Source organism: Ambystoma mexicanum, chromosome 14, assembly GCF_040938575.1.
Source record: "Ambystoma mexicanum isolate Mex_15411 chromosome 14, UKY_AmexF1_1, whole genome shotgun sequence".
Classification (NCBI taxonomy): Eukaryota; Metazoa; Chordata; class Amphibia; order Caudata; family Ambystomatidae; genus Ambystoma; species Ambystoma mexicanum.
Window position 1 is genome coordinate 631,362,858 of NC_090940.1, and position 12,431 is coordinate 631,375,288.

At 49.1% G+C, this 12,431-nt stretch overlaps 1 protein-coding gene across 3 annotated transcripts in view; it reads left to right on the forward strand.

Moving 5' to 3' along the window:
• The window catches only part of RCOR1 (REST corepressor 1), a 297,736-nt gene that overhangs the window by 160,447 nt on the left and 124,858 nt on the right, over positions 1-12,431 (forward strand). For all 3 annotated transcript variants that reach the window (XM_069638105.1, XM_069638102.1, XM_069638103.1), the window contains one exon: positions 7,164-7,358. In XM_069638105.1, coding sequence (XP_069494206.1) covers positions 7,164-7,358 — 195 coding nt within the window. The remainder of the gene's footprint in view (positions 1-7,163; positions 7,359-12,431) is intronic.

Genomic DNA, 12,431 nt, shown 5'->3' on the forward strand with positions numbered 1-12,431 from the left:
TATGTAGGACGCACAACGCCCGTAGCCTCAGTTCCGTTTTTTCTGTTACGTGTTCGCTTCAGAGATCTCGGCGCGCCTCGGTTCTTCTGTTCTTCTGTTCTATTGGTTCTTTGAACTTGGTTTGTGAATCATATCATGTCGTCTTCTACCCCGGGGTGGGGATTCAAGAAGTGTCGGGACTGCGGTTCCAAAATGTCACTTACGGACCCGCACGACGTCTGTGTCTGGTGCCTCGGCGAGGACCACGCCACCGATGACTGCGATGAATGCCAGTCTTTGATGTCAAAGGCCTAGCGGGAGTGAAAGAAGCTGTCGGTTGGTAGGGTTTCCAAACCCCGTAAGTCGAAATCTGCTGGGCTTTCGACTGATGATTCGAGGGGCGACTCTCTGCATCGTTGGGGTAAATCCAGGGGGTCTCGGTCCCGGAGTGGTTCCCGCCATTCCTCTGCCTCTTCGAGGCACTCGCGGAAGCGCAGTCACCGGTTGCCTTCCTCGTCCAAGGACTCCGCCAGACGGCGGGTTGCTTGTCCCAACAAGCATTCTTCTCCTGCGGAATGGGATACATTTCGTACGGAGATGATGGCGATTTTCCAATCGCAGGGCTCTGTTACGTCCGCGCCTTCGAAAGAAGGCAGCAGGGAATGTGCTAGGGCCACCGCTCGCACGCCTTCGGGCTCGGGCGGTCGGCGCGATCATCGGGAGCCTTCGTGGTCCCTATCGGACAAAGTGGATCGCTCTAGCCATGCCTGCTCCAGGTCCCGGTCCTAGACGCCCTCGAGACCGGCGGAACCTGTGAGGTCTTCTAAGAAGACGTCATCGCCACCATGTCCGTCGAGGGACTCTCTCGAGGCGGTGCCTCTGAGGAAGTCGTCGACTCCATCGGCGCCGAGGCAGTCGAAGGACACGCTCAGGCCACCGCCCTCGAGGCCTGTGTCGAAGCCATTGGGGCCACGCTCGACGTCGACGCAGATTCCATCGAAGCCCTCAACGCCTTTTGTGGAGGCTTTCCCGGAGGTACCCCGTGCATCGGTGGAAACTCTGAGGAAGGCCCTGAAAAAGTCAGGGCGGCCCTTTTTTTGTGCCCTCATCCAGGGATTTGTTCCAGCCTCTGGATTATATTCCTGAGGTGGATGAAGGGTCTTAGGAAGGTTTGGTTCCTGATGAGGTTCCTGACAAACTCTTGTCTGGTCATAGCCAGTTGGAAGACCTGCGTCAGTCTTTGCACGATGCCAGTGGTCTTGATACCTCCCCGGAGGTCGAGTTTGGCAGGCCTGAGCCTGGTACACATGCTGAATCTTCGTACAGGCGACTCATGTCAAGGGTGACTGAGTACTTGGGGTGGTCTGCGCCACCAGTGGATTTTCTGCAGGATGACCTGACAGATATCCTTGACCAAGGTCCACCCACTGACCCGGTGCTGCCATTTCTTATGGCTTTACAGAGAAGGGTGGCGCCGGCTTGGACTGCTCCGAAGAGTCTTTGATGGCTGGGTGAAAAAAGTGTTTTCTTCAGGGGATAGGGCTTTACAGGCAGCCAACTCTGTGTGTGCCTTAGCACGTTTCACTCATACTCTGTGGAATTCTCTTTGGTGGCTGAACATATTCCCGAAGGGGAGGAACTGGATGGTTTTCTTGCCCTTATTCAGGATGGCAAGGATACCATGTGTGAATCCGTTCAGTCCGGTCTGGACATGGCAGACTTTGTCAGCCGGTCCATGGCGGCGAGCGCCGTGATGCGCAGGTTTGCGTGGTTGCGCAAGTTGGGGTTTGCTGCTGACTTGCAAGCCCGGCTCCTCAACATGCCCTTTGATGGTGTCCATCTTTTTGGCAGCAAGGCTGACGAGAGCCTTGAGGGGTTGCAGACCTCAAAGGCTGCAGCGAAGTCGTTGAGCGCTGCAGTTTGCCAACCTCTGCTTTTTTGTCCTAGGGGACGGCAATGGAGGGGAGGTTCCTTTCGATACTACTCATCTTTTGGTAGATCGAGGGGGATCAGCCAGTCAAAGGGGCCAACGTCTCAGTACCGTAGGTGGAAAACAAGGTACTTGAGGTGCCAAGGCCGCTCGAGCAGTTGCCTCTTTGCCCTCAGGCACTGTTGCAGCCACTCCAGCTCAGTCCTGAGGCCATGACCCATGGTTCGCCGGTTGGGGGAAGGCTGGCGCAGCATCTTGTAGAATGGCGTGCCATTACTTCAGATGTGTGGGTTCTGGAGATCGCAGCCCACGGCTACTGTCTTCCTTTCCAGCAGAGGCCTCACGACAATCCACCAGGGAATCTCTTTGAACAGTCCGGATCCGCTCCTTGTGCAGGAAATCAAATCCTTGCTGGAGAAAGGCGCCATAGAACTGGTGCCTGTAGCAAAGAGGAACAAGGGATGGTATTCCCCATATTTTTTTATCCCGAAAAAAGACTGGGGATTGAGACCCATCGACTTGCGTGGTTTGAACAAGCTCCTCAGGAAGGACAAGTTCAAGGTGGTTGCTCTTTCTCAAGTCCTCCAGGCCCTTCAACTTCAGGACTGGTTGGTGTATCTCGACCTCAAGGACACTTACTTTCACGTGCCCATTCATCCCAAGCACAAGAAGTACCTGAGGTTCGCGGTTGGCGACTCCCACTTTCAGTTTCGGGTCCTGCCGTTCGGATTGACCTCCGCCCGAGGGTCTTCAGCAAGCTCATGGTGGTGGTGGCAGCGTATCTCAGGAAAGGGGGGGGATTCACGTCTACCCCTACCTGGACGATTGGTCGATCAGGGTGCGCTCTCCCGAGCAAGTCCTGGATCATCGGTCAGTCACCTGCTACTCCCTTCACAAGCTGGGCTTCTTCCTCAACTTAAAGAAGTCCCACTTGACACCTACTTAGCTGCTCCAGTACATCGGAGCGGTGCTCGACACATCCATGGGGCTGTTTTCCGCCCCAGGTGAGGGCTCATCACATTCTACAGTAGGTGAACAAGTTTCAACATGCCCAGAGTCTCACGGCGTTCGAGTTCTTGAGGTTGCTCGGCCTCATGGCATCCTGCATTCTCCTGGTGCCAGAGGCCGGGCTGCGGATGAGATCTCTGCATTGGGCTTTCAAGATGCAGTGGTCAGTCCTCCGGCAGGATGTCGGATCCCGTTCAGGTGCCGCCCTCGGTCGCCCAGGATCTTCTGTGGTGGGCCGTCTAAGGCAATCTGACGGGGGCTCCATTTTGGCTATCCTGGCCGGAGGGGACGATTGTGACGGACGCATCCCTCACGGGATGGGGAGCTCATTCCAACAAGTTGGCAGTCAGCGGTCATTGGTCTCCGTCGGAGTCCAGACTCCATATCAATCTGTTGAAGCTGAGGGCCGTCAGGCAAGCACTGAATGCTTTTCTGCCGTCTGTGCGGGGGGAAGAATGTCCTGATTCTGACGGACGATACAGTGGCCATGCACTACCTCAACAAAAGGGGTGGGCAGGGTCTCCCACTGTGCAGAGATGCGATGCAGCTCTGGTTGTGGGCCATCCAGCAGGAAATTTCGATCTCGGCAGTTCATCTGGCCGGAGACGAAAACGCGGCAGCGGATGCTCTGAGCAGGCAGAGCACGGTCTCTCACGAGTGGGAGCTGGCTCAGGAAGTTCTCTTGGAGATCTTCGCCCTTTGGGGGGACCCCACAAGTGAATCTCTTCGCCACCAGTGTCAACCGGAAGTGCAAAAGATTCTGCTTGCGGGAATTTCCTCCAAAAGGAGCCTTAGGGGACGCATTCGTAGTGGAGTAGTCCTTCCCACTGCTGTACGTGTTTCCTCCAGTCCCCGTCATTCCGCAAGTGCTGCAGAGGTTATGGAGGTTCGGTTCCCAAATGATCCTCATTGCTCCGGCATGGGCCAGGAGAACATGGTACCCGGATCTTCTCGACATGTCCATCTGCCCTCCACGCAGTCTTCCCAACCGAGACAATCTGCTCTCACAAGAAGGGGGTCACGTTCTCCATCTAGAGGTCAAGTCCCTCAATCTTCAGGCTTGGCTTTTGAAAGGTTAAGGTATAAGGATTGGGACCTCCCTGAAGACGTGATGGAGGTGTTGCTTTCGGCCAGAAGGCTAGCAACAAAGTCCCTGTACCGTTGCCGTTGGAGAAAGTTCTGTGACTGGTGCAGGGTTAAGAATGTGGATCCTTTTTCATGTGCCATTCCTCTGGTTCTGTCTTTTTTTCTTTCGTTAGCCCACAAGGTGGCGCTGTCCATAATTAAGAGCTCCTCTGAGGAGTGTTATTATTTTAAAACTGCTTTTGATTTCTCAGTTTCTGAAAGGGCTTACTAATGTGTTCCCACCATCTTCTTTCCAGGTGCCCGGTTTGGATTTGAACCTGGTTCTAAAATTCCTCATGGGAGCTCCGTTTGAGCCTTTACATTCTTGCCCTTTGAGACTGTTGACCTTGAACTGTATTTCTAGTTGCGGTCACTTCCGCTCGCAGAGTGAGTGAGTTGCAGGCAGTTTCTGTTAAGCCACCCTTCACAGCGTTCAGTGTTTCATAAGGACAGGGTTGTCCTTGGGGTTCGTCCTTTTCTTCCGAAAGTTGTGTCGGAATTTCATTTGAGCCAGAAGGTCATTCTTCTGGCGTTCTATCCTCCTCTGCATCCTGGTAAGGAAAAGGAGAGGCTCCATAGGTTGGATCCTAGGAGAGCTTGAAGTTTCTACATCTCACGCATGTCTTGGGTCAGAGTGGGCAATCCGCTTTGTAGGATACGCTGGAAGGCGTTTGGGACATGCTGTTACTAAGCAGACTTTGTCTAGATGGATTATCTTGACAATTTTTGAATGTTACTGCTTGGCGGGTAAGGACCCTCTGGTAGGCTTACGGGCCCATTCTACTAGAGGTGTGGCTGCCTCTAATGCCCTGCAGAGAGGTGTTCCCATTCGTAACATTTGTGAAGCAGCCACATGGGTCTCTGTCCATACTTTTGTCAAACAATACTCCTTGGATTCTTTTCATGGGCAAGATTTGGCCTTTGGCAAGGCGGTCCTCTATTCTGCAATTTAATTGGGCATTCTAAATTCTTTTCCCACCTCCTTACGCTTGTACTGCTTTGTGGAGGGGACTTAGATGACGGGGTGGGCGGGGATCATTTCTCTGGAGGTCCAACTGGAGCTCAGCAAAGATTTGGACGGATTCGTCCACGCAAAGACGTTGCACTGCAAATGGGTCAAAGGTCTCCTGGAATCTGCAGTCTGCAGCTCTGGAAAGGAACAGCACCTCTGGAGCTGCCTCAAATTGTATTCTCAGGGCTAGTTGATCCCACCTGCCAAAAGGCAAGGAGTCCTCTTCGGAGCTTCTCTGTCCAGTAGAGAATTGGGTCAGGACAGCAGTGGTCCCTTCAGTGATTGGAAGGGCCTGCAGGCGTCTCTGGTAGTCTTCAGCTTAATTTACTTCCGTTCCAGTGGCTGACTTGCCTTTCACTGCAGGAACCTCACCTTCTTATTCCGTTTTCCCACACACTCTGCAAACTCTCTCAGCATTCTACAAAAAGAGGCAGGTGGCTGTCCAAATGGCGCAAAAAGAAAGGAGCCACCATGTCACAACATAGGTGACCCTATTGTGGACAACCAAGTCTGAATAGTCTGCGGTAAAAAATAGCGCATTAATTGGTAGAACGCATCCACTGCCACCAGCCATTACTATAGGGTTGTTTGACTAAAAAGTCACAGGAACGCAGAGAAGTGGAATACTGGGTATTCCCTTATCACACTGCCTAAGGTGGTGTCTTCTAATCTCTCATGGTATAAAGTTTTAGGAAGCATACAAAGTATCCCTCTATCCTAAATAACTGGAGTAAGCATAAGGAACAAATCTCAAAGGAGAACCCACAGCCTCCCAGCAACACTGCGCATAATGGTGCTGTGTGCTGCAAAAGTTATTCCTTTAAAGAGATGTAGGAAAGTAGACTCCATAGTAAAGGTAATACAGAAAACGGAGTTCCAAATGTCGGCAAATAAGAATGAATGAAAAAAGGCTTCACTTTTTCAGAATAGAAAGAAAAAGGTCCAGAAGTCCAGCAAAAAGTGCCGAGGGTCTCACTAGGAGAGGGGATAAGGCATAAAAATGATTCTCCCTAGCACAATTGATATTTGGTAGTCCCCTTCTGCTGGGACGAGACTATGAAGAGTTATGTATTAGGCACAGTTTGTTGCTTTGCAATGCTGTCAGTCACTGACTTTCAGTTCAGTCCGGTTCCTTGTTTAAAGTTTTTTGGCTATGTTCTGCCCAAATCATATAGATTCATCGTCCGGCTGAGCTCGGGGGTGGAGGTATCAGAGGATGGGGAGGTATGGGAGTGTAGTGCTGTTAGTATCTGTGGCGGCCGACAGAGCAGACGAGTGGCAGAGTCGATGTATCGACGGTCGAGTGGTACTACGCCCCGTCAAATGTTTGTTTTAATGGATATGTGATGAGGAATCTGCAGGAGAAGAATACATGGAACATTACCTGCAAGTAATTTCTCCATCCCCCACCTGCACATTGTGGTGTTTCTCAGTGCTAGTCTCGCTGTCGCCATTGCAGGGGGTGTTGAAGCGTCTCCCTGCTGTCAAGTATCATCTAACAGCAGATGGTTCTCGCATGTTGGTGGGCTCTTCCAAACAATTGTTGCCAATATATCTATAGCTCAGTGGATCGTCTTGTACATCGTGGTGGCTTGTATGCTAAAAATGGCTGTCCTCACTGGGCCTATTTTCTACATGGTTTAGGGGCAACGTAGCTCCCTCTGCCTTCCAGATAAATGGCCCTTCCCTCGTCTACCAGACAGCCATTGAAGTTCAACCCTTTGCTTTTGGTAAACAGTAGGTTTTAGATGTAAAAAGACTTCTGCATGTCTGAGAATTCCCAAACAGCCAGTCCTCTTTTCTCTCACGCTCTCCATGACCTTTCGAGAACTCATGGGGTATTAAGGACTAGAGTACTGCATACCTGTACATAGTACTTTAGAATCCTTCAGTTGTAAGTTTGGTCATTTATTTGCTCATCTGCTTCATGTCTCCTATAGAAGAATGAACTAAGCGGGGCTTGTGATTGTGTGGTTAGTGCTGTGAGTGTGATGTGCTTCCTGGTTCCAAGGCACCTAAAGGGAAAGGTGTGCCTTTTTAATGATGGTACGGCTTTGAGTGGCCAAGAGTATCCCTATTATGAGACTAATGAGTTTAATTTGTTTGCAGGTGCCAAAAAACGACACTATTCCTCATGTAAAGAAAGAGAAGTATCCCTCGCAAGCTAAAAACAGAGCCAAAAGAAAACCACCAAAAGGAATGTTTCTCACCCAAGAGGATGTTGCAGCGGTTTCTGCAAATGCCACTGCTGCAACCACGGTCCTCCGACAACTGGATATGGAGCTGGTTTCAATCAAACGCCAGGTATGTGCTCTACCTGCTGTACATGCCTATGACTGCATAGGATTAATAGTTTGTTCATTGGCTGGCTTTTCTTAAAGTCTAACTTGGTGTTCAAGAAGTCAAACCTTTGCATAGTGCTTGATCCTCCAAGGGGTAAGCACGGCTGAGAGGAATACGCTGTACTCTCCAAAGGGGAGTAAGGAGAAAAAGTACTGAAAGTCTAGGTTTGCGTTGTCTTTGTGGTTTGGACAAGTTCGCAGTCACATAACCAATGGGGGGGTTGAAGGGGGAACTGCTGTTATGGTGAAAAGATATTGTCCAACTATTGTTGCATAGCAGAACATTGGGTCGGTACCAGCTACAAGCCTCTTGTTATGGAGTAAATGAATGGTCCAGTCCAGTCCAGTGAAGAAGGTGCATGGTACGCACAAGATGACTGCTATTGAAGATGGCGCAAGATGTACACACCACGCTTGAAGATAGTTTGTCTGTCTCTCCCTTGTCTTCACCCGTAATTGCCATCTGGCCCATTTGCTATATCCTGTAATGTTAAATGTATTTTCTATGCTCTTACTCTGCCTGTGCAGACTATTATTGTTTCAGAGTTTCAAGGCCTCTGAGCAACTCTTCCCCCAACCCCCAGTGTTGCCACCCTCCTTGAGCGCTTTGAAACACTTGCCTGTGTATAGGTGCTACATAAATAAACAATACGATACCAAGGATCAAGGGTGACTTTGCTGGGTGCAGTAGAGATTAACAAAGTGATGAGTCTTTGTGCAGTTGCTTCAAATGAGGTTCTAGCCTTGGTGATGAAGATGCTGTAGGCCGAGCACCAATGGTTCAAATGAAGGGAAGATGATGCTGGAGCGGTATTGTCCTACCTGCTGTTGGTGCATTACAGCACAGCTGAAGTCCTGGACATGACTAAGCTTGTTCAGAGGCTAATTGTGCTGGCCTTGTAAGGCTCTGATTTATGAGGTGAGTAACTTCAACTATGCTTGCCGAGTCTTAACAAGGAGCCTTGGTGTGGTCCTAGTCCTGGGTTGTTGTCTGGAGTGCACAGGTTCCAGTGTTTCTTTGCCATGTTAAAGTGGAGTGCAGGAGCTGCTCTTTCTACTAATGGGAGTCTTTTGGCCATGTGCTTGGAGTAAATGGGGGAGGGAGAACGGGAGGGGATGAGGCACCAATGTTTAAGGTATGGTGCAGATTTCCAACAGAGTACAGTGTACCTTAAGGACATCCTGACGGGGGAGTATGTGTGACCACCAGAAACGCACAGTAGTTGCATCACTAGGGAGGCCTGTGTAGATGTGGGTGTCTGAAGTCTCGAGACACCACGGCTCCCAGGCATCACCTTTGCTGCTTGCCATACAAACCTGATTTGAAGATGGAGCACTAGATGGCTGAGGGCTAGTAAGATGTAGAGCCAGTGGTCGCCTGAAACTAAAACCTATTTACAATCTAACCTTCTGAGACTTCGAGGCTTCCTTACTGGTACATTGTGCTGCTAATGCAGTCATTGTGACCTCAGCAGTGATGAAGCCAAAACTAAATTATAGCTGCAAACGGCTTATGCCACAGAATTAGTGTAATCGCTCCAAAGCCAAGGGGTTCTTAAAGAGCACATTTGTCCTAAGAGCCATAGGGGATAGCATGTAAAATAAATTGTGGCAAAGGGACGTCTACTTGAGTGTCTGACCATAAAAATAAGGTGCAGGAAAAAGCAAGAAGTCTAGGCGTCCCATAAAATGAGACTGTAAAAACTCCAAAAGCTAATTCTACCCTTACACTGATCTGCACCACTGGGCAGCAGTCTGTGTAGTGCTGGGCAGGGTGTGTATAGGGTGTGCCTATGCAGGAACTTGGTGGACATTTTTAATTGATGCTGCTTTGCAATATGCTCCAGTTCTCACCTGCTCCGTTGGACGTCCCAAGAGTATGGTGGAAAGTGGATGGAACTTAGAGAATCAATTTGCACGAATTTCCCCACTTTTCCTGCATGGTGTATTGCACGAATTCACATGCCCATGAATATTCCCCATCAGGCTGGGAATCAAGTAAAATGAAATCAGTTTAGCTTTAAGCTAAAAACTGCTAGTCACTTTTATAGCCCATCAGTGTCACTTTGGGTCCTACTGCTCCAGCCAATGACGCTCGTCACACACAGGTGTTGGCAGTCCTTGTGTTTTGCTCCTTGAACATTTTGCGTTTTTTTGCCTATTTGTGCTAGAATTTGTCTTGATTCTTCATCTTCAGTCTTGTTACTACTGGCGGAGCGGACCCGTTGCCGGAGGAGGTCCTTAGTCCATTGTGGGATCACGGACTGGAAGTTGCCACAGGCCCAGACTTGGGCCTTTCCTTCAACACCATGGCGGATGCCACAAAGAAAAGTCTCTCCAGGGCCTGTGTACTGCGGCCTGAAGCCCATGCGCATCGAAGATCCGCTGCTCGGGTGCATTTACTTCCTACATCCCGACCGCGATACGGAAAGGTGTTTGATTAACCAGGCCTTCTCCTCAGGACATGGAAGGACCGCCATAGAAGGCTAGTGGCTTGGATTGAGGAAGAGAAGGCCTCCGATGCAGCTTCGGGGCATATTGATGCCGCAGGGGTGGTGGGTCCAAAGAGTGTGCTCCCTCTAGCAAGAGAGTTAGAGTTCCTTTTGAGGATGCTAACCTGGTGAAAATCCAAATAAAGGTAAAATTGTTGCATGCTCAGACACATTCTTTGACGGCCGCTGCGGGACCCAGATTGTAGAGGGGACGGTCACCGGATCCGTAGACGGTTAGCCTACTGGTGAGCAGATTCCATCCGCGAGAAAATTGCTGATGCCATCAGCCAGCCACAAGACCACATCCAAAGGCAAGTTATCCAAGGACCCGTCAGCAGCTCCACCATCGACAAAAACCTAGTCTACTACCTCATCTGTCAGGACCGTTGCCCCCTTTGTACTTAGGAAGCCTAGTTGCACATCAACATTTTAGAACTTGTGGTAGTAGAAGGGGCACTATTTGGCTTCCAGACAATGATGCTGGATGAGAACCTTCATGTACAGACCGCATTGGCAGTGCTTTACTCGGGCTATCTCATGCTGCTCTGCAAATTTTGCACTGGTGTGCATAGAGGAACATGGCTCCAGTGACCACACGTCTGAGAAATAAACAACACAAGTGCGGTACAGGAGTACACAACATGAAATTGTAAATGTCAGATACACAGCAAAAACAAGGTTGTAGACGCAGGCTTTTTGGATCCCCGTTAGGACAGTTTTTCTAAAGTCCATCTAGGGGCTTTATAAAACTATACCTTTGGGCATAACAAACTCAACTCTTTGTATAAGACTGTACCACCTGAGATAATGGTAGCAATGACGGAGCTGCCCGGCTTATCTCAGGAGCGAGAGGGGGCTAAAGATGGGTACAAAGAAATTGTAACGTATATGGTCCAAAGAAACACATAATTATGTATTCAATAATCGTTAATTTTATATATACACAGGCAAAGAGTCTTCTTTAGAAAGTTAAGTACTATTATCCATAAACACAATTATAAAAACCAACACTATGTATGGAATGCAAACCAAAGTATATATCTTATTTCGAAGAGCAGTATGCAGTTTAAGGTGATTAAAACCTAGTTGGACATGTAGAATGACAGCATGCTATTCATGGGGAGTAAAACCACATTAAACTTTTAGAATGACTCGATGTAATTCAAGGTAAGCCGGCCCTGTGGCGATACCCTATAGGTTTATTCTGTTTCCGGAATACTCTAGTTATACCAACACTGTTACAAATTAACCTGGCCACTGTAGGGGTTATTCTGTTTCAGGAATATTACACTTGCACTGCAAAACAGGTAAGCATTTGGTAACATATGTAACGTATTCTTCTCTCAGGAATGGATAGTGACGCCACTATCACTTTTCAGAAAACAGTCCAAAGGGAAGTACATTCCTTATTGTTGGAGAGAATTCTCATTTCTCTGCTAATTCCCTTCAACCCGGAGACCCCCAGCTCTTTTGCTGGACTTGGGACATTTCACTTCTCCCCCTGGATTGAGTGAGACCTATTTCTCACACTCGTGTTTTACCTGATTTGGATTTGTTTTCACTGTTTTTGGATTCTGGCAAACTCCATAGGCATCTGATATTTGTATGGTGACACACGGCACCTTCAGTGCAGTGTCACAGAGAAATCCTTTAGATTTCTCATAAGGTTTAACTACCTTTTCTTGTGTGAACTACAGTTCCCAAGAATAGTAAAGTGAAATTTACTTTACTTACCATCATATGTGGAGTGCAGGGAGGTTACTTGGTAGCCCCTTATCCTACATTCTCATGTAACATTTTTGTTACCCTCACTACTTTTAAATGGCTGGTGGCAGTGGTTTAATTTTTCCTGCCATTGTGCTTTTCTACCGCAGGCTTGAAACCTCAATTGTCAAAATGGCCCCTGTCTTCTTTTTTAGCCATTTTCTGTTTGTGAGGTCTTTCTTGGGTTTTACTCTGTGCGTTGAGACAGGTTTGAGCCCTTTGTCTTGCCATTGGCAGGCTCCAGCCCTGAAGCCCGCCCCTGGCTCCAGTGTCACGAAGGACAGGATGTGAGGGAGGCTCCCGAAACTCCCCTGTCCTTTGTCAGTAGGAATGCCTGAATGCAACAAGTCCTGATTCGCTGGTTGTCCTTTTAGGACAGCCACCCTGCTGTGTGATTGACAGCCTAGGCTGTGCATGGATGGGAGAAACTTGAAACACTTGTGTATAGGCACGTTACAAATGCCATATCATATATCATAAAAGGCGAGGATTTTGAGACTAAAGGCAGTGTGAGAAACGCCCGACGAAGAAACCGTGAACGAAGCTTGGTGCAACCTCCTGGACCTTTGAACTGCCCTTTGAAGCCCTGCTGCTGCTGTGCTGACCTCCTTTTTCACCTCGACAAAGAAGCTCCGGACGTAACGACTTCTCCCCTTGGGTTAATGGGACCAACTAACCCTGAGACTAACTCAACTGGACCACCATGCCCGACTTGCTGTGCCTCTCCGTTGCTTCGGAAGCCCAATGCCAGGGGTTGAGTGTCCGTAGTAGAGTAAGTC